Source organism: Procambarus clarkii, chromosome 70 (assembly GCF_040958095.1).
Source record: "Procambarus clarkii isolate CNS0578487 chromosome 70, FALCON_Pclarkii_2.0, whole genome shotgun sequence".
Lineage (NCBI taxonomy): Eukaryota > Metazoa > Arthropoda > Malacostraca > Decapoda > Cambaridae > Procambarus > Procambarus clarkii.
Genome location: NC_091219.1, coordinates 22,504,157 through 22,530,536, shown reverse-complemented (window position 1 = coordinate 22,530,536; position 26,380 = coordinate 22,504,157). Strand labels below are relative to the sequence as shown.

At 44.9% G+C, this 26,380-nt stretch overlaps 1 protein-coding gene across 19 annotated transcripts in view; it reads left to right on the top strand.

The window, feature by feature from the left end:
- The window catches only part of LOC123775303 (disintegrin and metalloproteinase domain-containing protein mind-meld), an 890,968-nt gene that overhangs the window by 585,616 nt on the left and 278,972 nt on the right, over positions 1 to 26,380 (top strand). For all 19 annotated transcript variants that reach the window (XM_069311667.1, XM_069311664.1, XM_069311663.1 and 16 more), the window contains 2 exons: positions 7,864 to 7,935; positions 25,359 to 25,531. In XM_069311667.1, coding sequence (XP_069167768.1) covers positions 7,864 to 7,935; positions 25,359 to 25,531 — 245 coding nt within the window. The remainder of the gene's footprint in view (positions 1 to 7,863; positions 7,936 to 25,358; positions 25,532 to 26,380) is intronic.

Genomic DNA, 26,380 nt, shown 5'->3' with positions numbered 1-26,380 from the left:
CTACAACCTTCTAAGAATCTTTTAAGGTCAGGATTGACATTAGCTAAGCGTTGTGTATATATATATATATATATATATATATATATATATATATATATATATATATATATATATATATATATATATATATATATATATATATATATGTCGTACCTAGTAGCCAGAACTCACTTTTTGGCCTACTATTCAAGGCCCGATTTGCCTAATAAGCGAAGTTTTCCTGAATTAATATATTTTTTCTAATTTTTTTCTTTGAAATGATAAAGCTACCCATTTCATTATGTATGAGGTCATTTTTTTTTATTGGAGTTAAAATTAACGTAGATATATGACCGAACCTAACCAACCCTACCTAACCTAACCTAACCTATCTTTATAGGTTAGGTTTGGTTAGGTAGCCGAAAAAGTTAGGTTAGGTTAGGTTAGGTAGGTTAGGTAGTCGAAAAACAATTAATTCATGAAAACTTGGCTTATTAGGCAAATCGGGCCTTGCATAGTAGGCTGAGAAGTGCGTTCTGGCTACTAGGTACGACATTATATATATATATATACACACACACACACATATACATACATACATACATACATACATACATACATATACACATACACATACATACATGTAATACACATGAGAGGATGTGCAATGACTTAATATCTAACATATTGAGAGATTTGAGTAGGGGTACCGAGTGATGTCTGGGGCCAGAGTTGGATATTGTCCTTACAGTAGCTTTGTGTTGAGTAATTAGAGGACATAAATGATTTTGGGTAGTAGAACCCCAAGCACAAATACCATAGTTGAGATAAGGATAGATGAGAGAGTAATAGTGTCTCACCAGGGCAGGGCGAGGTACATAATATCTGATCTTAGAAACAACGCCAACAGTTTTTGAAACTTTTTTTGATATATTGAGAATGTGTCCCTGGAAATTCAGCTAGTGGTCAATGAGAACGCCAAGGAATTTGCCATCTACTTTGTTACAAATTTGGGTATTGTTTATCCTGAGATTTATTTGATTTGAGGATTTAATGCCAAACAAAACATAGAAAGTTTTGTCAATGTTGAGGGTGAGTTTGTTGGCAGTTAGCCAAAGATGGACTTTATTTAGCTCAGTATTCACTGTGACATTTAAAGCAAGGGAGTCAGGACTGGAGTAAATGAAGGTTGTGTCGTCAGCAAATAGAATTGGTTTGAGGTGTTGGGAGGCATTTGGAAGGTCATTAATGTAGATGAGAAAGAGGAGAGGGCCAAGTATGCTGCCTTGAGGAACACCAATGTTAATGGGTAGGGTGGGAGAAATTGAATTATTCACAGAAACATACTGGAGCCTGTCAGTAAGGTAAGATTTGAGGTATTGCAGGGAGTGACCTCTGACTCCATAATGATGTAATTTAAGAAGAAGGTTTTGGTGGTAGACAGTGTCAAAAGCATTTCGCAGGTCGACAAATAACCCAATTGGGAACTCATTTTTGTCAAGAGCTGCATGTATCAAGTTTATCATACTAATAAGTGCATCGTTAGTACTTTTTTGGGGTCTGAATCCATATTGACAAGAGCTAAGTATATTGAGTTTGGCTAGATAAGAGTAAAGCTGCTTGTAGATTAGTTTTTCAAATGTTTTTAACAAGTTTGGCAGGATTGATATAGGTCTGTAGTTAACATCAGTGAGATCACCACATTTGTGGACAGGGGTTACTCTCGCTTTTTTTTAGAATATCTGGAAAGGTTTGGAGTTCAAGTTACTTGAAGAGCAATGCAATAGCAGGAGCTAAAGATCTGGAGGCATTTTTGTAAATTAAAGTTGGTATCTCCTCAAGGGCACTAGACTTGGTTTTAAGGGAAAGGATTATCTCATTAACGTCAGTGGAATTTGCAGGCGATACGTACAGAGACTGTGGATAGTTACCTGTAAGATAGTCCTGAACATCAGTAGTGGAAGACGGAATATCTTTTGCAAGGGATGACCCAATGGAAGAGAAGAACCTATTGAACTCAATAGCAGTATCAGAGGGTGTAAGCTGACCATCGTTATTAGACATGAGTATTGGTTTGTTATTTAAAATCTTCTTTGATCTCAATATTTGTGAAATTGTGCTCCATGTTTTCTTAATGTTGCCCTTTGTTTGGGTAACTTTATCTTTGTAGTATTTAGTTTTGGCTCTTCTAATTATTTTAGATAACAATGATGAGTAATTCTTTGAAAATTCTTTGGAGACGATTCCTAACCTATACTTCTTCTCAAGGTCATGTTTTTTATTAATGGATTTAAGTATTCCCTTTCTAAGCCAAGGATTGTTTAGCCTTTTAGTTGAGACTTGTTTCGTTAGCATAGGACAGTGGGTGTTATAAAGGCTGAGAGTTTTTTGAAGAAAAGATTGCACTGCTAGGTTGATGTCCCCCTATGTTACCTAATTCGGACTCCCAGTTGACATTAGCAGCAGCAGCTATAAAATTGCCTATAGCAGTTTCATTGTGCAGCCTAAAGCTTATCTCCCTTGTCTCTAGAGGTGGTTTGTTAATGTTAGGAGAAATGTGGGGTAATTGTCTCTAGTGCTTTCGATGATTATCCCTGAAGTGGAGAGGTTATGTTGGTCCAGATGTGATCCCGTGGCAGTACTATCAGTGATTCTAGAAGGTCTAGTGATTAAGGGTATGAGGAAGCAGGAATTCATACAGTTGAGAAAACTAGCAGCAGTAGGGTTTTCAGGCTTGCAGAGGTCAATATTAACGTCCCCTGCAATAATTAGATGGTTTTTGTTCAGTCTGTTATCTAGTATTAGATTTCTAAGGTTAGAGTTGAATTCAGACACATCAGTGTTAGGAATTCTATAGACTGCTCCCACAGTCAGGACAGACTCTGCACCCTTGACTCTGAAACTGGCGAAGATATACTCCCCACAGTAGTCTCTAGTTCTAATTACTTTTAAGCATGTCAGTTCTTTGTAGTAGTAAAGAGCAGTACCACCACCTCTCTGAATTGGTCGACAGTTGTTAATTGCCGAGTAGTTTGACATGTTAAAGAGTTGAGTAGTATCCTCTTTTAACCATGTTTCAGCAAGTATAATAAAAGAGAATTTGTTGTCAGTAGTTTCAATCAAGGCACTAACATCATCGAAGTGTTTGCTTAGAGTTCTTACATTCAAGTTATTTATAGAGATATTGTGATTGTGTTAATACATTGTTTACATCATGTGCTGTAGAATATCTGCAATTTTGATCATTAACCCTTCCACTGCTCAGGGGTCCTGAGGACATTTACACCCCTGTGCGCAAGAAAAAAAAAATCTAAAATTATTTCGTCTTCTTAAAATGTTAATGTGTTCCCTGAGCACAGAAAAAAAAAAAAAAAAAATTGTAGGCAACATATTTTGGGCGCAATTGACCGAGGAAGTCTGGCAAAAAGTGGGCGTTGACAGAGCGGTCGTCAGAGCCGGTCAGCGTCACCTGCGCTGACAGGTGGGAGTTGCCACAAAGATTTATTTTATTTATTTATTTATTTATTTATTTATTTATTTATTTTACATATATACAAGAAGGTACATTGGGATTGTGAGGATACATAGCATAGTAATAACATTCTTGTAATTCCACTAGTACGCGCAGCATTTCGGGCAGGTCCTTTATCTAAGAAACTTATAAGTAGGTAAATACTTGCAAAATTTATAAAAATGATAACAGTTACATACGCATGAAAAAAATAAAAGATGAGAGAAAAATTGTAGGTATATTAAAGCGCACAGGTAGCTCAGAATGATTGCAATGACAGCTTGAATGGTAGTTTAACAAAACTTAGCAGGCACAATACAGCATATGGCTAGCACATAAAAGAAGACAGTAATGAACACAATGATAAAGTTGTTTGGATTAAGTACATAAAGATTGGGTAACACTAGATACAGAGCAAATTTAAAGCTCAGTGTAGGAAACTACAAAGATGAAATTTAGGTACTTTTTGTTTCTTTTTAAATGAGGCAAAAGTTTGACAGCTTTTCAATTCACTAGGGAGTGAGTTCCATAGACTAGGTCCCTTAATTTGCATAGTGTTTACACAGATTTAGTTTGACCCTGGGGATATCAAAGAGATTTATTTCTGGTGTGGTGATAATGGGTCCTATTACATCTGTCCAGGGAGAGTTTCAGAGCATGGTTTGCATTTAAGAACAAGGTTTTGTAAATGTAGTTGACGCAAGAGAATGTGTGGAGTGATTTTATGTTTAGCATGTTTAGGGATTTAGCCCCCTTCCCCCTGTATGAGTGTTGTCTGAAAGCAGAGTTTACTATTGTTCTGATGGCAGATTTTTGCTGGGTGATGATGGGCTTGAGGTAGTTTACAGAGGTTGAAACCCATGCACAGATACCATAAGTATCAAACCATACTATACCATACCATAAGATACCATAATTCAAACTAGAAATGCTCTACAAATCAAGGGACCCAGAATGTGGAATGACCTTCCCAACCATGTTAAAGACTGTACCTCTCTCAACCAGTTTAAGATAAAAACGAAACTATACCTAATAAATTCTCTGTAACCTACCTTACCCCTCTATTGTCAACCCATGTCTGTTTTTTTTTTAAACGACGCTGTTTGTCAACCTAATTGTATTTGTGCTGCTTTTTCAGCCATGTTCCCCCCTTTTTATCTTTTTTTTATTTGTTCTCAACTCATTTCAGTATTAGTTCAGTATTATTAGTAGTTGAGAATTATCAGAACCCTGGTCAGTTTTATCACAGTTAGGGGTCTTCTGTAATATCATCGCTACATAATAGCATGAACAAGTATATTATGGCATTTTAGGAGATGCTGTGGTCACAAGCTGAACAGCAGTGCTGTTAGCTCGTGCTGCGTGCATCAGGCTTGGTTGTTCACTCAATACTGAGGCCCCTAACACCCGGGAGTTTGGCCCACGATTTTTTTAAAAAATGGCGCCTGTTTACAAGAGCCCTGATGGTGTGGTGAACCCCATGTATTCCCGGGCCGTTTAAATCTTGCGTAGTACTCCAACACGTCATATGACGTGATGCGCACTTTAAGGGTTAAGCACTCTTGTTTTTTTTTTTCCAGAGTAACATAAATATTAAGTTTTTGTGTGTAAGCAAAGTTTTCAGGAATTATTATTTTATGTTTATCACTGAAAGTAAAGAATTTAATTATTTATGTTTATTCCTACAACTAGCACACTGTAAAGGATTTTTGCAGTTTTTATTTACTTTTTTTTTAATGTGTGCAAGGTAAACAACAGCTGCCAGGTAGTTGCTGCCTTACCTACAACACATGACACCAATATGGGGTGCCTGTCTGGGAGCTCTTCAAATATCTGGCTGGAGGTTTTGATGTTGTAGAGGAGGTATTGTAGCATGATGGTGTTGAGCGTGAAAGGGAAGAGGCAACTCTCCACTGTTATGCAGGGGAATTACGTAACACCCTTTTTTAACTCAATTTATGCTTTGATCTCGAGTAGTATTAAGTTTTAGTTGAAGTGTTTTTTCCCATATCTTGCCCGAAATGCTGTGCATATTAGTGGCTTTAGGCATTGAATGTACTAGCTCTCTCTAGAAATTCTACATTATGTTTGTAACTCATCTTGAATGTATGTACTTCTACTGGAATAAAAATTTGATTTGATTTGTTGTGAGCTGTGGTGTGTTGTGTGGTGAGCTGTAGTGTGTAGCTGTGTTGTGCTGTGGTGAGCTGTTGTGTGTAGCTGTGGTGTGTAGTTATAGTTAGCCGAGGTGTTTTTTTGTGGTGAGCTGTGCTGTGTAGCTATGGAGATCTGTAGTGTTGTTGAGCTGTGGCATGTAGCTATGGAGAGCTGTGGTGAACTGTCATGTGTAGCTCTGAGTCATGTGATAAGCTCTGGTTTGTAGATGTGGTTAGCTGTGGTTTGTAGCTACGGTGAGCTGTGTGTTGTGTGATGAGGTGTTATTTGTTGTGTGATGAGCTGTTGTATATTGGGTGCATGGTGAGCTGTTGTGTGGTGAGCTGTTGTGTGTTGTGTGGTAAGCTGTGGTGTGTTGTGTGGCGAGCTGTGGTATGTAGCTGTGGTGTGTAGCTATGGTGTGTTGCTATGGCGAGTTGTGTGGTGATCTGTGTTGTGTGGTGAGCTGGTGTGGAAGTTGTGCTGTATGGTGAGCTGTGGTGTGTTGCATGGTGAGCTGTAGTGTGTTGGTTGTGCTCTATGGCAACTTGAAAACATACATACGTTTTTCTAGGTATATTTTCACTAGCAAAATAGGTTGACATTTAGGAAGTAAGGAAGGTTACATAGAGTTGATTAAGTAGTACTGTACTTAGATTCTCTTTAAACTGATTGAAAGAGGGACAGTCTTTGATGTTATTGGGGAGGTTATTCCTTATTTTCCTGCACTCCACATGTAGGAGTGAAAACAGAAGATACTTTTTTACGCACAGGGTTATAAACTCCATGGAACTACCTACCTGCCAAAGCCATAAATGCCAAAACTTTGTTTGATTTTTCTTATTAATAAATAAAGATAAAGGCAGATTGGGAGGGACCTTCGACAAGCTGCTGGCTTTCTGTCCTCGTCGAGGCCACTAGTGTTAGTGGCTCTCAGGTAAATTTTAAGATCCAGCTGGAAAAAAACATCAGGGCAATTAGGTGGGGGGAGGGGGGGCCTTTGACAAGCCGCTGGCTTCCTGTCCTCGTGAAGTCCACTAGTGTGTTAGTGCCCCTCGGGTAAATTTTAGGAACCTTGATTTGGATAGCATTTCTACTTCGGTTAAGTTGCACTCGTGGAATATAAAATAGACATTTGTTTTTAGTGTGATGCCCATGGGTTCTGTTACAACCCTCTAGCAAGCATTTAAGTCAGGATTATAATAAAAAAAATAATAATAATTTTTTGATTTACAAGAAGGTACTGGTCAATGGGTTTGAGATTTCATAAGATTGATAATTTTACATTCTTGCAAAGTCAGTAGCACGCATGGGGTTTCAAGCAGGTCCTTAATCTAACATATCAGGTAAGATGAAAAGGTACATTGTAGCAAAATTTTATATCAATATATAACTACAATATAAATTTACATAGATGATTACACTGGTGAAGATATATATCTTGAGTACGGTACTAATATTGGGGAAGTGGGTAGTAAGATACAGTGAGAGTTTGAAGTGCAAGGTAGGAAACTATGAGGATGAAATTACCGGTAAGTACTTTTTGGCCTTACTTCTGAGTAAGGCAAAGGTTGGACAGTCTTTTAATTCATTAGGGAGGGAGTTCCATAGACTGTGTCCTTTTATTTGCATGGAGTGTTTGCACAGATTTAGTTTGACTCTGGGGATATCAAAAAGATATTTATTTCTAGTGTGGTTCTTATGGGTTCTATTGCACCGATCAAAGAAAAGTTTCAGATAAAAATTAGCATTTGGGAACAAGGTTTTGTTCATGTAAATAGCACAGGAGATTGTGTTGAGTGAGTGTATGTTTAGCATGTTAAGGTACCTAAATTAAGGGGGCTGTGTGTTGTCTGAAGACAAGAGTTTGTTATAGTTCTGATAGTAGATAATATTCTAATAATGTTCTCATGTCATTGATGTATATAACAAAAAAGGTTGGTCCCAAAATGGCCCCTGTGGTAATCCATCTTCCACATCTCTCCAGTCAGATTCATTCCCATTTAGCATGACACTTTCTCTTTGTTTTAATCATTGTTTTACCCATTCCCGTATTCTTCCATTTTTTGTAAGTATTTGTCTTAATATTTAGCTACAGTACTTAATTTTCCCCACAATTATTAGGTTTTGAACAGCTTCAACTTTTCAGGACTTAATTTTCTTTCCTGCATCTTAACTCGATCATTCTAAAACTAAACTACTTTCGTTCAACTTAACAGATGGAGGACAGGAACTATTCGAGAGTGAGAGCGCTCAACGACGCCCTTCAGATAGCCAATATTGCTGATCTGGTGAGTTCAGTCAGTTATAAGTGACAGTGAACCATTGTGAGTATTACGGAGTTATATTTGGCACGTTAGTGCTAGTTTGTTCAAACTTTTGGATGTTAGGTCAAGTCTAATAGCAGCAACAAGTTTATAGTAGTAAATTTAACAACATAGCAGCAAGTTTAAACAAATTACAAAATTCAATAATATCCCAGAATGGATGAAGCAGTTCAAGTGGGGGTGAAGACTGAGGCTAAGACCCGAGAGATTACAGGTGCACCTACTGTAGCTTTCTCCATTATCGAAACATATCTTGTATTTTTTTAGAACGAAATATACTGTACATTATTTTCATTAAATAACTAAAAGTTATTTTTTATGTTTATAGTTATTTTATTTATTTTATTTTATTTATATACAAGAAGGTACATTGGGGGTTAAGAGAGTACATAGTAATGATGATGATTTTACATTCTTGTAAAGCCAGTAGCATGCATAGCGCTTCGGGCAAGTCCTTATTCTAACTGATAATTTTAAGTAGATAATTTCCAGTAAAATTGACAGTGTTTACAGGTACATGGTAAGAAAGTTTGACACAATAAACTAGATTAGATTAGTACACAATAATAACAATACACTATAATGACAAGGATTACTAGGTACATTAAGGTAAAATTTCAGGATTATCAATTGGTTCATTGTAGCACAAATTGAGGATCATTTCAAGGAATAATGCAGCTGAATATGCACTCAATATAACAACCATGATATCAGATGATATCAAAGATTACAATGTTTAAGTTATATAGCTTAGGTACATATATTGGTGATCTCACTGATGTCAACAACTTCAGACCTATATCAATTCTGCCAAATTTGTCAAATATTTGAAAAACTAATCTACAAGCAGCTTTACTCTTATCTAGGCAAACAAAATATACTGTACTTAGCTCTTGCTAATATGGCTTCAGACCCCAAAAAAGCACTAACGATGCACTTATTAGTACGATTAGCTTGATACATGCAGCTCTTGATAAAAATGAGTTCCCTGTTGGGTTATTTGTTGATCTACGTAAGGCTTTTGACACATTGTAATTACCAAAATCTCCTTCTTAAATTACATCATTATGGAGTCGGAGGTCACTCCCTCCAATATCTTCAGTCTTACCTTACTGACAGGCTCCAGTATCTTTCTGTGAATAATTTCATTTCTCCCACCCTACCCATCAACATTGGTGTTCCTCAGGGCAGCACACACTTGTCCCTCTCCTCTATCTCATATACATTAATGACCTTCCACATGTCTCTCAACACCTCAAACCAATTCTATTTGCTGATGACACAACCTTCATTTTCTCCAGTCCTGACCCTCTTCCTCTAAATGTCAGTGAATACTGAACTAAATAAAGTCCATCTTTGTTTAACTGCTAACAAACTCACCCTTAACATTGACAAAACTTTCTATATTTTGTATGGTAATAAACCCGCAAATCAAATTAATCTAAGAATAAACAATATTCAGATTAGTAATAGAGTAGATGGCAAATTCCCTGGTGTTCTCATCGATAACAAGCTGAATTTCCAGGGACACATTCTAAATATAGAGAAACCTCGAATGACGAGCGACTCCAGTTAAGAGCATTTCGAGTAACAAGCGAGCCACTCGCATAATTTTTTTTTCCATTGAGGAGCTTTCACTCGATTAACGAGCAAACTAAAAGTTGATTACTAGCGTTCCTGCTGGTTTTCAGACGCCTCCGACGACATTGTTGTTGTTTTGCAAGACGAGCATTTCACATGACGAGCACAATGCCAGAACAGATTAAATTCATTAATCGAGGCACAACTGTATATCAAAAAAAGTTTCTAAAACTGTTGGCATTCTTTCTAAGATCAGATATTATGTACCTCGCCCTGCCCAGGTGATGCTCTATTACTCTCATCTATCTTACCTCAATTATGGTATTTGTGCTTGGGGTTCTACTACACAAAATCATTTACGTCCTCTAACTACTCAACACAAAGCTGCTATTAGAACAATATCTAACTCTGGCCCCAGACAGCACTCGGTACCCTTACTCAAATCTTTGAATATGTTAGATATTAAGTCACTGCACATCCTCTCATGTGTACTCTATATATTTAAAACTCTGAACTGCAATGTCAACCCTGACCTTAAAAGTTTCCTAGAAGGTTGTAACAGAACCCATGGGCACCACACCAGAAACAAATACCTATTTGATATTCCAAGAGTGCGACTTAACCAAACTAGAAATGCTCTACAACTCAAGGGACCCAGAATGTGGAATGACCTCCCTAATCAAGTCAATGGCTGTACCTCTTTCAACCAGTTTAAGAGTAGAACTAAGTACCCGCCAAACACCGAAACTACGACATTGGTACAACGTTCGAACAAGTTTTAACACTTCCTAACCAGTTATAGCAACCAATATAGCAAGTTGTGACAACGTTCTAATACGTCATAAACACGTTAAGATGTAACAACTTTATTACAAGTTGTAACAAGCGGAAAATAGACAGTTTCAGTTTGTGTTTCCAGGGTACTACCTAATTAACTCCATGTAACCTACCTTACCCCTTAACTGTCAACCCATGTCTTGCTATTCTAAACAATAATGTTTGTTGACCAACTTGTACAATTGCTGATTTTTGCTATGTTCCCCCCTATTTTTTTTTTTCAAACAATTTATATTTTACTCCCAATTACTATGAAGTTTTAGTCCAAGTGTTTTCCCCCGCACCTTGCCTGAAACGCTATGCGTATTAGTGACTTTAGGTATTGTATGTACTAGCTCTATCTATAAATCCAACTGTATGTTTGTAACTCTGCATCTATATATGTACTTTTCCTAAATAAAATATTTATTATTATTATTATTATTATTATTATTGGGGGATTTGGTAGCATTAGATACAGTGCGAGTTAAAGCACTATGTAGGAAACTAAAGCACTAAAGTAGGAAACTATGAAGATGAAATTAGGTAATTTTGTTTTTGTTTTTGATTAAGGCAAAAGTTGGACAGCTTTTCAATTCATTAGGGAGTGAGTTCCATAGACTAGGTCCCTTTATTTGCATAGAGTGTTTACACAGATTAAGTTTAACATTAGGGATATAAAAGAAATATTTATGTCTGTTATGTCTGGTGTGGTGATTGTGTTCTATTACATCTGTCCAGGAAGAGTTTCAGCTGAAGAAAAGGGTTTTGTAAATGTAATTTACACAAGAGAATGTGTGGAGTGAATTTGTTTAGCATGTTTAGGGATTTAAACAGGGGAGCTGTGTTTTGTCTGAAAGCAGAGTTTGTTATTGTTCTGATAGCAGATTTTTGCTGGGTGATGATGGGCTTGAGGTAGTTTGTATTTATTTAGTTATTTACTTATTTAAATATACAGAAGGTACATTGGGTTTGTGAGGATACATAGCATGGTGTTAACATTCATGTAAAGCCACTAGTTCGCGCAGTGTTTCGGGCAGGTCCTTAACCACCGTGCTGCGTCGAGTTTATTGTGAAATTCCCCCGGTGCGCATGAAATAGTGTTCCCAAAAAATTATTTTTTCTTCGTAAAATGATAAATTCCCTTCCCTGAACATGTCTATGTAAAAATAAATACCAAATTCCACTTACTTTGGCTGTGGGGACGTGGACAAGGTGCGCTGTGACGTCATCAGGGCCTGGTCGCCCCTGGGTGAATCGTCTAGACACAGTCACGCGGGCCATTCAAGCACCGGGTGTTGCCATAAATATATTTTCAATTATTTGTTTTATGTATTTCCAATGCGGTTTTATTTGTTTTCTGGGGGGAGCCCCGTCGGCTCCCCGGAGCTATCCCAGGCTGATATGCTAATGTCAGACTTTGGCATCAGTCATGTGTATGGAGTTCTTAGGCCTACCGGGGACCACGGCCAGAACCGGGCCCCCTCAGAGAGGCAAGGGGAGCAATGGCCTATAGAAGCCCCCGTGTAGTTGGAAGCATTCTATGTCTGCCATCGACCGGAACAGGCACCCAGAAAGGTAAGCGCCCCAAAACAAACCCCTATTCTGGTTAAAATTGCTACCTAAAACCGAACTAGTGGATAGAACTCCCCAACCGAAAACAAGCAAACTAGTGTGACGTCACACACTGCCGCGCCGCTGTCTGCGCAGCTCCCCCCTCCCCGGGAGGGGGAAGGGGGAGCCCCAGACCCCCCGCGCCGGCTACCCACACCTCAGTTCTTGAGGCTGATGCTATAGGCGATGGTCGTGTGCTCTGGCTCCGGTGTCGCTACTGCACTGTGCTTTGCGTGTGGTGTTAGTTTTGTGGGTGCGAGAGCCAGGAGTTATCTTCAGTACTCGGGCTGCATGCGCCTAGGGCTGCCTTCCCTAGGTGCCCTGTAAGTACTGCCCTTGGGGCTTGGGGCCACCTTCCACAGGCTCCTCGGGGTCTGCCTCTGCTGGTCCGTTTTACCTTTCGGTTTTTCGGCCGCCTGTTGGGCTCTTGGGTGTTCTGTTCTCCCTTGTTACCGGCAGGTAAGAGACAGTTTGCACTGGTAGGGGCGCAGGGTGCTGCTCAGCTTGTATTTCCCGACATCGCGGCCGGCTCTGTTCCTTGGGGTTCGCTGTCCTCTTGCGGGGTTTTGTTTTTCTTTTTGTTTTTGCCTGGTGGGGGGTTCTGTCATTTTATTCAGTTTGTTTTTGCCCTTCCACTGTTCTCCTCGGTGGCGCCCCCTGCTAGGTCCCCGTGAGTGTACACGTCCCTGGGGTTCAGCTTTAGAAGTTTGCTTGGTAGTTTTGGGCGCCGGTTTGCAGCACCCTGCCTGGGACTACCTGAGCGCGAGTCCTCTTAAAGTAAACGCTCAGGACCCTGGGAATCCCCTAGGGGGCGCGTGGGTCCGATGGATGTGACCCCGGAGTCCCCACTCGCTGTGTGCGAGTTTGAGGGTTGCTCGGTCCCCTTGTCTCAGGGTGACCCTCATTGTTTTTGCCTCTGCCACGCTGCCTGTTGGGTCGGTGATACTTTCGACCCTGAGTCCTGTGAGTGTTGCTGCTTGCTTGTGACTCAATTTACCCAATCCTCTGATGATTCTACTCGGGTACGGGCGGCACGTGCGTTGCAGTCTAGGTTTCGTCTGTTGCAACGCGCTCGGTTGGTTGCTTCCCCGGATGCCCCGGGGCTGCCCCGCTTTGCTTTTCGAGACCCGGACTTGGGGGTGGGGGTTGCTTCGATCCTGGTTCAGTCCGCACCTCCTCGTCCTTCCCCTTCTGTTCGTTCTGGTCCCCCGCCCCTGCTTCCGGCCCCGAAGCGTCTGAGGGTTTTGGGGTCGGAGCAGGGGTTACTTGATCTCGAGACTCGGGCAGCTTCGGGGGTTGCCCCTTCCGGGGGGGCGGCAGAGGCATTCGAGTCTTGTCTCCCGGCCGAAGCTTCAGGGTCTGACCAGTGGGCCCCCCTTCCTCCAGCTTTTCCGGCTGCTCCGTCCTTGTCTTGTGGGGTCGGGGCTTGGGGAGAGGACTCGGCCTCGGGTCCTGTGGTGACGGACCTCGAGGCTGGGGTGGGGCTGACTTGGGGGCCTTGGGCCCCGCTGGACCCCGCCTGGGTTTTTCTTCCCACTGAGCGGGGCTTATTGTTACAAGGAGTGGGGTTTTCTTTTCCCCCCCTCTGCGTACGAGTTGGTTTTGGTGTCGGCCCCTCCCCGGGTTCGGTTCCGTGTTCCCCCGGGTACGTCGGTTCCGTCCTTCCGGAGGTTTTCGGCTTATCGCATCCAACCTGGTGTGGTGCGAGCGGCCTTTGCAGCTTACCTCCTGCGTGACCCGGATTATGCCTCGGAAATGGATCCGTCCACGTTCAGGTTTGGGACTTCGTTCCTTTTCTGGCTCCGTTACGAGGTCCCGGAGTCGTCCTGGCTAGCAGACTGCCCCTTGTTTGGTCTGGATTCCTGGCATTCCTTCTGTCGTTCCCGCACGCTGGAGTGGCGGGAAGCTTCCACGGTGCTTCAGGTTTTCCTGGGGGGTGAACTTGATTACCTGAATGAGTGCTTGTTTGCCCCTACCCTTCCCCGCGATGTGGGCGTTATTCAGCTCCATGTGCAGGTTCCCTCCCTTTCGGCGGGGCTCGTGGCGGAGGACTTGCGCGCCCGGGGCCTTTTGTGTTCGGCCTTGCGGTTCTTTTCCCTCCTGGAGCTGTCTTCGGATTGGCTCGTGGAGGATGTGGGGACGCTTGGGTCCGTCCCGGGGTCCGGCACCTTGTCCTCGGCTGCGCTTTCGTCGGCTGCCTTGTTGAAGCTGTTCACGCCGATTTTGCGGGATGCGGTTTCCCTGTTCTATGCTTCCCGTCTCGCGTGTCGGCAGGCGGTGCTGGGTTCCTCCGTGGAATCTGCTTGGGCTCTGGCTCTTAGGCGTTCTTCACCTTTTTGTCCTCTCCTGGTTGGGGAGTCGGCCGTGGCGCAGTTTATTCAGGCTGCGTCGGCGGCTTGTCGTCCGATGTCGGACTTGTTAGTTTTCCGGGGGGCCCTGGGTGGGTCTTCCCGGAAAGGTCGTGCCAGGGCTCGGGGTTCCTCTCGTCGTGGTAGGCCTCTGGTGTCAGGTTTGGGGTTGGCTCCTCCTGCGGACCCTCCCTCGTCTGGTCGGCGCGGTGTTCGCGCTGTGCGGGGTTCTGGGTCTCGTAAGGGTCGCCGGCCCTTTCGCGGTTTGCCCCCCTTGCCGGGGCGATGGGGGGGCGGCTTGCGCTGTTCGCCCGCGCCTGGTCCCACGATTCGTGGGCCTTTCGGGTCGTGTCTTGCGGCCTGCGGTGGCGTTGGGTGGCCCCTCCCCCCTTTGGGGGGTCGGGGCTGGCAGGGCAGGCTTCTTCCCCTGCGCTCTGTCGAGTCGTCTTGGAGTGGGTACGCTTGGGCGTCGTCGAAACGACGTCGTTCCTCCGATGGGTTTCCCGTCTGTTTCCGGTTCCGAAACGGGACTGCGCGGACCTGCGGTTCATTCTGGACTTGTCCCGTCTGACCCCTGGGTTCATTGCCCCTCCTTTCGGATGACTACGCTGTCTCAGGTTCGGCTCCTCTTGGAGCCGGGAGCTTGGATGGTGTCCCTGGACCTCCGGGACGCTTATTGGCATGTCCCGATTCATCCGCGGTTCAGGGACTGGCTCGGTTTTGTAGTGGGGCGTCTGAGTTACCGTTTTCGTTGTCTCCCGTTCGGGTTGAACCTGGCACCTCGCGTGTTCACACGCCTTACACGGGTTGTGGTGGCTCGTTTGCGTCTCCTAGGTGTTCGGGTGTTGGCCTACCTCGACGACTGGCTGGTTTGGGCTCCCAGCCAGTCAGCTTGCTTGCTAGCCAGGGATTTGGTTCTTTCCCAGCTCGCCGGGTTCGGGTTCTTGGTGAACTGGAGGAAGTCCCATCTGGTTCCCTCTCAGGTTCGGACTTGGCTGGGTCTCGTGTGGGACTCTCGAACCGCCTCTTTGTCTCTCCCTCCGGAGTCTCTCCTGCGGCTGCGGTCCCGCCTTCGTCTGTTTCTGGAGGGCCCTCGGGTCACCCGGCGGTTGCTCGAGGGGCTGTGCGGGAGCCTGAACTTCGCGATGGTGGTCTCCCCGCCGGGTCGGGTTTGGCTTCGACGGCTGTTCTGGTTCCTTCGGGGTTCCCCCTTCCGCGTCTCTCGCGATCGCAGAGTTCGACCCCCGGGGGACTTGCGTCGGTTGCTGCGTCACCGGCTTCCTCTTCGGGGTTTTCGGGGTTCAGTGCCTTGGCGCCTACCCGAGCCCTCGCTCGATGTGTACACGGATGCGTCGTCTCTCGGCTGGGGTTTTGTGACCAGTGCTCACCAGGCCGGCCAGGGGCGTTGGGATCCGTCCTTCCGTCGAGCTCACAGTACGGTGCGGGAGTTCGCGGCGGTGTGGTTTGCTCTGGGGAGGATTCGGGTGGCCCGCGGATCGACGATTCAGCTCCATTCGGACTGCTCTCCGGTGGTTCATTGCCTGAACCGCGGGGGTTCGTTGCGGTCCTTGTCTCTTTGGGGTTGGTCGCTTCGGGTGACTCGTCTGCTGAGTTCTCGGGGTTTGGCTCTCCTGGCGGTTCACGTACGGGGCGTGTCCAACGTCTTGGCCGACGCCCTGTCTCGCTTCGTTCCCCTCTCCACGGAGTGGACGGTCGACGACGAGTCCTTCCGTTGGCTTTGCCTGACGTTCGGGCGCCCCGAAGTGGACCTCTTCGCGTCGGCGTGGTCGCGGCGTCTTCCCGTTTATGTGGCGCCCTTCCCCGATTGCGAGGCCGGCGGGGTCGATGCCTTTCGGCTAGACTGGTCGAGGTGGGGGTTCCTGTACCTCTTTCCCCCGGTTCGGCTGTTGCTCCAGGTCCTGACTCGCTTAGAGACTTACCGGGGGAGAGTTGTCCTTCTGGCCCCTTGGTGGCCGGCGCAGCCTTGGTTTCAGGCGCTGGTTGCTCGGTGTCCGAACCTGAGGGTTTTCCCGCGGCTCCGCCTCTTTCAGCAGATCGGGCCGGTACGTCACGTAGCTGGTTCGATCTTCTCCTCGAGTCTTCGCGTATGGTTTTTTTGACTCGAGTCTATCATCATCTCTATGGTGATCGGGTGGCCTCCTTGTTGGTGTCCCACCTGAGGGCTTCTTCTCGGCGGCAGTATGAAGTTTCCTGGCGGTCCTTCCGTTTCTTTTTGCATCTTCGTCGTGTTAGCTCCTTGTCTGTTCGGGTGGTCTTGTCCTTCCTCTCGTGGTTGTTCAGGACCGTCATCTTATGCCTAACACTGTCGCTTCGTATCGTGCAGCGCTGGCGGAGCCGCTTCAGCTTGCTTTCGGTATCGATGTTACGTCTGCGCCGTTTCGCAAGCTGTCTCGTGCATTGTTTCACCTCCGGCCTGCTCATGCGTCGCCTGAGCCGTCCTGGTCTTTGGACAGAGTGCTCGCTTTCCTTTCATCTCCTCGTTTCGTTGTGGCCCCTTCAGTCCAGGATTGTTTTTCCAAGGCACTTTTCTTGTTGGCTTTGGCCTCTGGGGGTCGGGTAGGGGAGCTTCATGCTCTCCTCCGGCGCAGGGGTTTCTGCTCTTTTGGTCGTGGTGATAGTTTTGTTCGGTTGCAGCCGTCTCCTTCTTTTCTGGCGAAGAATGAGACTGCTGCGTTCCGGAGGGGTCCATGGGTGATTGATGCTTGGTTGGTCAGGCCGGGGGTGCATCATGTTTTGTGTCCGGTTGCGGCGCTTCGCCGTTATTTGCGCGCCACAGCTTCTGTGTCCGGGGACGCGCTGTGGGTTGCTCCGGTTTCCCTTCTTCCCTGTTCGCGGGTATGGGCCTCGTCGGGCCTGTGTTGCTTTGGGTCGGCGGTTGCAGCCAGTTGTCTCGGCTTCGAGTTGAGGGGTGAGCGACGACCGCCTCCCGGGTAAGTCCCTCTTTTTCTGTCTGTGGGTAGTTAGCTCCGGGGAGCCGACGGGGCTCCCCCCAGAAAACCAGCGTTGAATGTAATGAAACGCCATTTTCTGGGTGAGTCCCGGAGGCTCCCCGGCATCCCTCCCTCCCTCCGGTCGGCGGTTTTTCGCGTTTTTGACATCCAGCCTCAAGAACTGAGGTGTGGGTAGCCGGCGCGGGGGGTCTGGGGCTCCCCCTTCCCCCTCCCGGGGAGGGGGGAGCTGCGCAGACAGCGGCGCGGCAGTGTGTGACGTCACACTAGTTTGCTTGTTTTCGGTTGGGGAGTTCTATCCACTAGTTCGGTTTTAGGTAGCAATTTTAACCAGAATAGGGGTTTGTTTTGGGGCGCTTACCTTTCTGGGTGCCTGTTCCGGTCGATGGCAGACATAGAATGCTTCCAACTACACGGGGGCTTCTATAGGCCATTGCTCCCCTTGCCTCTCTGAGGGGGCCCGGTTCTGGCCGTGGTCCCCGGTAGGCCTAAGAACTCCATACACATGACTGATGCCAAAGTCTGACATTAGCATATCAGCCTGGGATAGCTCCGGGGAGCCTCCGGGACTCACCCAGAAAATGGCGTTTCATTACATTCAACGCTGGTTTTTTTATCGTATATGATGCATATTTGTGTCCTTTACAATATGTATACAGTAGAACGTTTATAATGTTCCCTGGAACTGTGATACATGTGTCAGTAATGTGTTCACAATAAATGTTTGTCGCAATATTACCCGTTAAAAATTCACTAAAATTACAATATGTACAGTTTCACACAGTATTTACACAGTAACACACTGTATTACACACTTAGTACTTCGGAAGTGAGTAATAATCAATGAAGTAGCCCATGGTACACAGCGTGACTTCGCTCTCAGTGCACCAGGTACAAAGAATTATACTGGTAGTGAGACTTGGGTGGCTTCAGGGATTGCCCCTTGCAGATCGGCGGCAGAGGCATTCGAGCCTGGTCCTCCTGCTGAAGCTTTTGGGCCACACCAGCGGGCCCCCGTCATCCCTTCTTTTCCGGTTGACTGCTTTTTTCTCCAAAGGCAGAGGGTTTGGAGGACGACTCGGCCCCAGGTCCTGATGTGGAGGATTCCGGGGCTGGGGAGGAGTTGACTTGGGGGGGGACCAGCGCCCCACTGGTCCCTGCTTGGGTGTTTGGTACCCTCAATGCGGGGCTTGTTGTTACAGGGGAAGGTGTTTTCCTTTCCCCCCTCCCTATATGATTTTGTTAAGAGTTCGACTCCTCTCCGGGTTCGGGTCCGAGTTCCCTTGGGTTCTTCATTTGTTCATTTGATTTGTTCATCAAATGAACGAATCCCTCCTAATGGAGGTTTTTGGCTTCCCGCATCCCACCGAGGAAGGTGTGAGAGGCTCCTTGTGCCTTACCTCCTGCGAGACCCGGATTACGCCTCGATAATGAAGCCTTCTTTTTGAGTTTGGCTCCTCTTTTTCTTTATTGGGCGAGTCATAAGGTGCCGGAGTCTTCCTGGCTGGCCGATTGCCTTTTCATCTTTGGGGGTTTGGCATTCGACCTGTCGGAATGTGCACTTGATTGGCGAGATTTGCCTATGGTCGTACAGGTTTTCCTGGGGGGAGAGTTGGAACACCTCAGGGCGTGCTTGTTCGCTCCCGTCCTCCCTTATGATGTCGGATAGGTGAGGCTTCACGTGGAGATTCCCTCCCTTTCGGCATCCCGGGTGGCTGAGAATTTGTGCGCCCATGGGCACTTTGCTTCGGTCTTGCGCATCTTTTCCCTGCTGGAGCTGTCTTCAGACTGGCTCGTGCTGGATGTGGAGCAGCTGGGTTCCAGGCCAGGGTCCGGTGTACTTGCTTCGGCAGCTCGGGCGCCGGCTGCTTTGGTGAAGTTGTATGTGCCGTTTCTGAGGGAGGCAGTGTCTGTTCTTCATTTCTCGCCTCGCGTGCTGACAAGCGGTGCTCGTCCAAAGTTTGGAATGGTCTTGGGGCCTAGCTCTTAGATTTCCATCACCTTTTTGTCCATTGCTGTTTACAGAGTCTGCGCTGTTGCATTTTCTGCAGGTGGCTTCATTTAGTTGACGGCCTTTGTCGGATTTGTAGTTTCTCCGGGGGGGGGGGGGGTCATGCCAGGTCTCGGGGTTCCTGCGGTCTTCGTAAGCCAGTAGTGCCGGATTCAGGGCTGGCACCTTCTCTGGAGCCGTCGGCATCTGGTCAGCGCAGTGATCGCCCTTAGCGTCGGTCGGGCTCTCGTAGGGGTGGTCAGCCCTTTCGTGGGTTGCCCCGTTGATGGGACAATAAAGGGGGAGGCTTGCGCTGTTTGCTCTCGCCTGGTCCCCATGATTCGTGGGCATTTCATGTCGTTTTCTCTGGCCTGCGGTGGCATTGGGTCACTCCTCTTCCTTTGGGGGGATCGGGGCTGGCAGGGCAGGCCTCTTCTCCTGTGCTCTGTCAGGTCATCCGGAAGTGGGTTCGCTTGGGTGTGGTTGAAACAACAACGTCCCTCAGGTGGGTTTCCCGTCCGTTTTCAGTTCCGAAACGGGACTGTGCGGATCTGTGATTCATACTGGACTTGTATAGTCTGAATCCCTGGGTCTTTTGCCCCTCCTTTCGGATGACCACTCTGTCTCAGGTGCAGCTGCTTTTGGTGCCAGGTGCCTGGATAGTGTTCTGGACCTCTGGGATGCGTATTGGTTTTATAATTTTATTGTACACGTTCCGATTCATTCGGGGTTCAGTGACTGGCTCGATTTTGTCATGGGGCGACAAGCTTCCACTTTCATTGCTTTCCATGAGGCTTCAATCTGACACCTTGAGTGTTCACATGCCGTCCCAGGTCGTGGTGACCTGTTTGCTTCTGTTAGGGGTTCGGGTTCTGGCTTACCTCGACGACTGGGTGGTATGGGCTCCCAGCCGATCCGGGTGTCTGCTCGCCAGGGATATGGTTCTTTCCCAGCTCACCTGGTTCGGGTTCATGGTGAACTGAAGGAAGACCCTTTTGGTTCCCTCTCAGGTTCAGACTTGTCTGGGTCTGGTGTGGGACTCTCGGACCGCTTCCTTTTGGAGGGTGTTTTTTCCTTTTTTCTAACTTTTTTGTTTTGTTTTCGGAAGGCACCCAGGTCACACGTCGGTTGTTTGAGCTGCTGTGCGGGAGCCTGAACTTCGCCGTGCTGGTCTACCCATTGGGTCAGATCTGGCTTTGGCGGATGTTCTGGTTTCTTTGCGGTCGTCCCTTCTGCCGCTCTCTCAATCGATGGGTTCGGATCCCGGGAGCCATGCGTCGGCTGCTGCGTCGCCTGTCCTGTGTTGTCCAGTTGCGCTTTTTGCTGTTACCTGCGTACCGTGTCTGGGGATGCGCTTTGGGTTGATCCTGTTCCCCTCGTTTCCTGTTTTAGGGCTCAGGTCTGCCAGGTCGTTCCCAGAGTTTTTCAGTCTTCCAGCCTGCAGTCTGTCCTTGTGCCCGTGATGTTTGGACGTTTGCAGCTTTTGCTGCTGTGTTGGTGACATCTAGGGCTCATTTCGGGTGCAGGGATTTGAGGGTCGCACAGGTTCTTGGCTGCCCATTCTTTATGCGGGTCTGCTCCTGTGCGTTCTTGTTGCCTTGGGTCGCAGGTTGCAGCCTGTTGTCTCAACTTCGCGTTGCGGAGTTTGTGGCGGCCAGCTCCCTGGTTAGCCCTTTCTTTTCCTTCTCTTTGGGTATGAAGCTCCAGAGAGCCGTAGGGGCTCCCCACAGAAAACCAGCGTTGAATGTAATGAAACGCCATTTTCTGGGCGAGCCCTGGAGGCTCCCTGGCAACCCTCCTTCCCACTGGTCGGCGGTTTTCTCGCGTTGGTTGAAGTTTAGCTTCCGAACTGAAGCTTGGCAGCCAGCGCGGTAGGTCCGGGGCTCCCCCCTCCCCCTCACGAGGCGGGGAGGGCTGCACGGATGATTGGCACGGCAGTAAAGTGTGATGTTTGCTAGTTTCCTTTGGATTGTAGGGAGTTTCTACCTCTGTTCGTTTTTTTGTTTTGGTTTTTTACCATGTGGAGTTTGTTTTGTTATGCCTACCTTTCTGGGTGCCTAACCCTGGTCGATGGCAGATAAGGAAAACCCCAACCACAAGGGGGTTTTCCAGGGCCATTGCTCCCTGAAACCTCTCTGAAGGGGCCAGGTTCTGGCACTGGTCCCTTGTGGGTCTGAACTCCTTAGCTAATGTCCTGGTCTAATATAACATACATTAGCCCGATAAGCTCCAGGGAGCCGTAGGGGCTCCCCACAGAAAGTGGACGTTGACAGAGCGGTCGTCAGAGCCGGTCAGCGTCACCCGTGCTGACAGGAGGGAGTTGCCACAAAAAATAGTACAGTATCACTTAATTATTTCAATGTCTCTGATTTATTTTTTCTTAGTTTTTTGCAGTAATATTATTCAATAGTGTGTATTGTGATATATTTATATAATAAAATGGATGAATCATTGCTATACTCAAAAGTATGGTGTGCATATTAGTGATTCAATTATTACGATCATAAAACAATAAACAAATAGTTTTGCTGTTATTACACTGTATACACAGGTTATATATAAGTATCTGCATGTTTTGTTCACCATAACGAACCACTAAGTTGGTATTAAGAGTCGAAAAGCAACGAGGAGTGACGGAAACACACCAGCCAGCCACTCGTTGCCACTCCCTGAACAACGCCTCACTTGCCCACTTTCTCCTCCCACCATCCTGTTTTATATTTTATTCACAATATACAGACATTATATATAAGTATCTACATGTTTTGTTCACCACAACTGTACAACTAAGCTGATATAGTTAGTTCAGGCACTAAGAGTAGTTGCTACACACAGTCAGCTGATGACTCATTCAAGGTCACACACACTAAACTTTCTCCCCCACCAATACTGTTTGCAGTGTTATTACACTATATACTCATATATAAGTATCTACATGTTGTATGTACCGTTACTGTACACCTAAGCTTGTAGTGTGCCCAAAGAGCATAGTGGTCACCCTCTACACAGCCAGACAAATCATGCAGACGACGTCACCTCCGTCACCCAAATGGCTCCTCCAAACATAATCCTTTTGCTGTTATTACACTAATACACACACGTTATATATAAGTGTCTACATATGTGTTAACCATAGAAACCCGTTGAGCTGGAATGGTGAATGCAGACAATAACAGGTAGCCACACAGTCAGTAAATGATTCTATCTCCCTCTGTCCCTCAGCATCACTCCTTGCACAGCGCTAATTATTACAACGATCCTGCTATTATCACAATCCTGGTCATTTTTATCACAGTCAGGGGTCATCTGTAATATTGTCATCTCTAAATAATAGCAGTTATATATTTATTTTGACATTTTTCGGCAATGCTGTGGTCACAAGCTGAACAAAAATGCTGTTCGCTCATGCTGCGTGCGCCACCCTTGGTTGCTCCAACAGTACTGTGGCTCTCACGTCTGAGAATATTGCCCACTATTTTTTTTTTAAATGGCCTCTGTTTACAATAGCCCTTTGGAAGCTAATGTGAACCCCGTGTAGCCGTGGGCCTTTTGAATCGTGCCTGGTACCCTATGGCGTATATATACGCTATGCGCACCGTGGGACATGTTATTCATAGCGTATATATACGCCATGTGCAGTTTAAGGGTTAAAACCCCCAAAATCTAGTTCTGTTTTGGTTTTCCTTCTTACCGGTGGCTATCTTGAATGTTGTTGTCTGTTCTATGAACACTAGGGGCAACTTTTTCTCATACAATTTTTTACTTCACTTGGTACATTTGTGTTATCTCGCCTGTTTTTCCAAAGCACAACACTTTTATGTTCCTTGGGACACCACTCACTATCATCAACCTGTACTACAATACTTAGGAACTGTAAAATATCCTGAGCTCCTCTGATGCAGGTGTTGTCATTAGGGGTGTCACCTTTTGAATCTAACCTGTGTACAGTGCCTACCCGCCAAACACTCGACGAAAGTATGATGCTAGAATGTTGGAACAAGTTTTAACACCTAACAAGTTGTAACAACCAATATAGCAAATTGTAACAACATTCTAATATGTCATAAAAACAGTATAACAATATGTAACGGCTTTTATTACAAGTTGTAACAAGCAGAAAATAGACAGTTGCATTGTGTGTTTGCAGGGTGGTATGCAGAGTATTTTGGGCATAACAAAAATTAAGAAATCTATATAAGCTTAATTCTCACAGTTTTAAGAATTACCCATATGGGGTAATTCTTAAAACTATGTGAGAATATACTGTATAACAAATTTATGAGTTGGGGAGAATTAGAGTTAGAAAATGATTGATAAATATTATATAGTATAATATTTGGAAATTTTGGAAATTTAAAAGTTTGCAACTGTACAGTACATAGTAAGAAATTTTAAACTGAATTAGAGATTAAACAGATGAAGTGCAGTTTTAGTGTTAAATTTTGACATGGCATTTATTAATAGGAGTACAGGTTTAGTTCTTTATTTTTTATTTTTTTATTTACAAGACGGTACATTGGGCTAGGGAAGTATATCACAGTGGTTTTCTTACATTCTTGCAAAGTTAATAATGATCATTAGTTAACTAATGATAATAACTATCATTAACTTATTAATGATCAATAATGATTATTATTAATGATTGCAATAATAGCAATCACAGATTGACATGTAGGATGTGAAGAAGTGAGTAAGAGTCACAATTAACAACATTAACTTGCAGGAGATTGATGAAGAAAAGGACCTTGTAGTCAGAATCCACCATTCACAGAGAGTTGCACAACAAGTGAAAGCTGGAAAAAAAAAATGCTAACCAAACCCTAGGAATAATCAAGCAAAATTCTAACTTTAAGAAACTGAAGGTAGTTATTCAACTGTATAAATATCTGGTGTGCTCCCACTTGGATTATTATATACAAGCACAGAGACCTAATCTTCAGAAAAACATAGCTGCTTTAGAGAAAGTTCAACACTGGGCAACAAAAATCATTCCAGAGCTAAGTTGACTCTCAAACCAGGGACAGCTGAGGGTCACAGGGGAACAACACTGCAAACCAGCCATGACAGGGATGATCTCATCAAAACTTTTAAAATGCTGAACAATTTGGAGGATATTAATCCAGATAACTTCTTTAAATGATTAGATGTAACAAAAACATGGAGCAGTGGTTTCAAGCTCAAGAAACCACAATGTAGGTCAGAAAATAGGAAATGCTTTTTCACCCATAGGATTATAAACCCATGGTACTGCCTTCCCGCTGAATATCAAAATCCAGCTCGATAAAATCATCAGGACGAACAGTACCACCCTTGACAAGCCACCGGCTTCCTGTTCTCATTGAGGTCACTAGAGAAATTTTGGCCCTCGGGTAAATTCGGGTAAAAGTTTTTGATCGTGGCCAGGTTTTGGCTCTGGTCCTTGGTAGGCCAAACAGAACAATTGCATCTGATATGACTCATTAGGGAGCCACTGGGGCTCATCCAGAAAGAGGTGTTTCAATACAGTCAATGCTGGGTGTTTGTCTTGTGTACTACAACTAATAATGCCAACATGTTCTGGCCTGTTTCAGTATTTCAAAATAATAAACACTTGGATCACCATCTGCTTTTTGAGTGTTGGTGATTGCTTTTCTGTCAGCCCTAGTTTCTTAAAATATATTCATGGGGTATTCACAGATTTAGAGACTGAGATACCCAGGTCTAGTTCCATTTTAGGGTTGACAGGCAGCCTTAGCTGCCTTTGCCGGTATCATGATGTTGGATATTACCTACCTGAGACAGTATCCATGCAAAGATTCTGAAACCCTTTGCTCTGTGCATCAGTTACATTATTAATAATTTATATTAAAGCTTTTCTGATATCTGCATTACTAATATTTTACATATGAGGGTTTCAAGTGCAGGAAAAGCTGATTTTGATTCACAGATGATTACTACTATTATGTTTTTAGTGTATTACTGAGAGTAAAACATTCTTCACATCCTATTTAAACCTTGATTCTGAATCTCTTTCTATATTTGTCTTGCCCATTACAACTAATAAGGCCAGCATTTTCTGTCCTGTTTCAGTATTTCAAAACAATAAACACTCGGATCACCATCACCTACTTGGAGACGTGGTCGGGCAGGAACCTGGTTGACTTTGGAAGAAATCAACCCATTTTTTCAGCCCTTATCAACTTTTATGGCTATGTGGGTGAAAAACTCAACGACTTTCATAAAGACACGTCCCATTTGATTACGTGAGTAGGGAGGAGAGCAAATAAGTGTGAGAGAGGAAGTATAATAGGATATATGTTGAGAAGAAGCTGGCATAATGTGATTTTTATATCATATGTGATATCACTATCTATACGTTTTTTTATATTAAAGCATTGCAATTTATATTTTAACATTTTCATAATACAGTAACACCTCGGCTTACGAATGCCCCTCTATGAACTTTTCGGATTACGAGCCAAATTTCGTTGTAAAATCCGAATTGGGTTACGAATTTTGCCTCGGGAAATGAAGTTCCTTGATACGCGTATGGCCAACCTAGCGCATTGTTGATACAGTGACTGCACCTCAATTTACCAGTGCCTCCTGCCTAGTGACAATTGCGCCTGAATTCTTTGCAAAGAATTTCAGTTTTTTTCTTAATTTTTGGTTATTTGAACATAAAAGTTATTATATATCTTGCCATGGGTCCCAAGAAAGTCAGTGATAAGGTTCAAGACAAGAAAACCCATGTGAGAATGACCATAGAAGAAAAACAAGAGATCATTTGTAAACATGAAAATGGTACACGGGTTGTTGAACTAGCTAGGCTGTACAACAAATCTGTCAACGAAATGCACTGTAATTTCCAAGAAAAAGGACATTATGAGTGCTAAAGTTGCAAATGTTGATGGTTTCAACAATCACGAAACAAAGACCGCAAACACGTGAGGATGTTGAGCAGTTATTAATTTGGATACACAACAAGAAGTTAGCAGGTGATAGCATTTCAGAGGCCATCATTTGTGAGAAAGCAAGGCAATTGCATGAAGACCTTTCAGCCACTGTGCTGCGCCAACCGAGAAGACTTGGTCGGTGGGAAACTGCGCCAA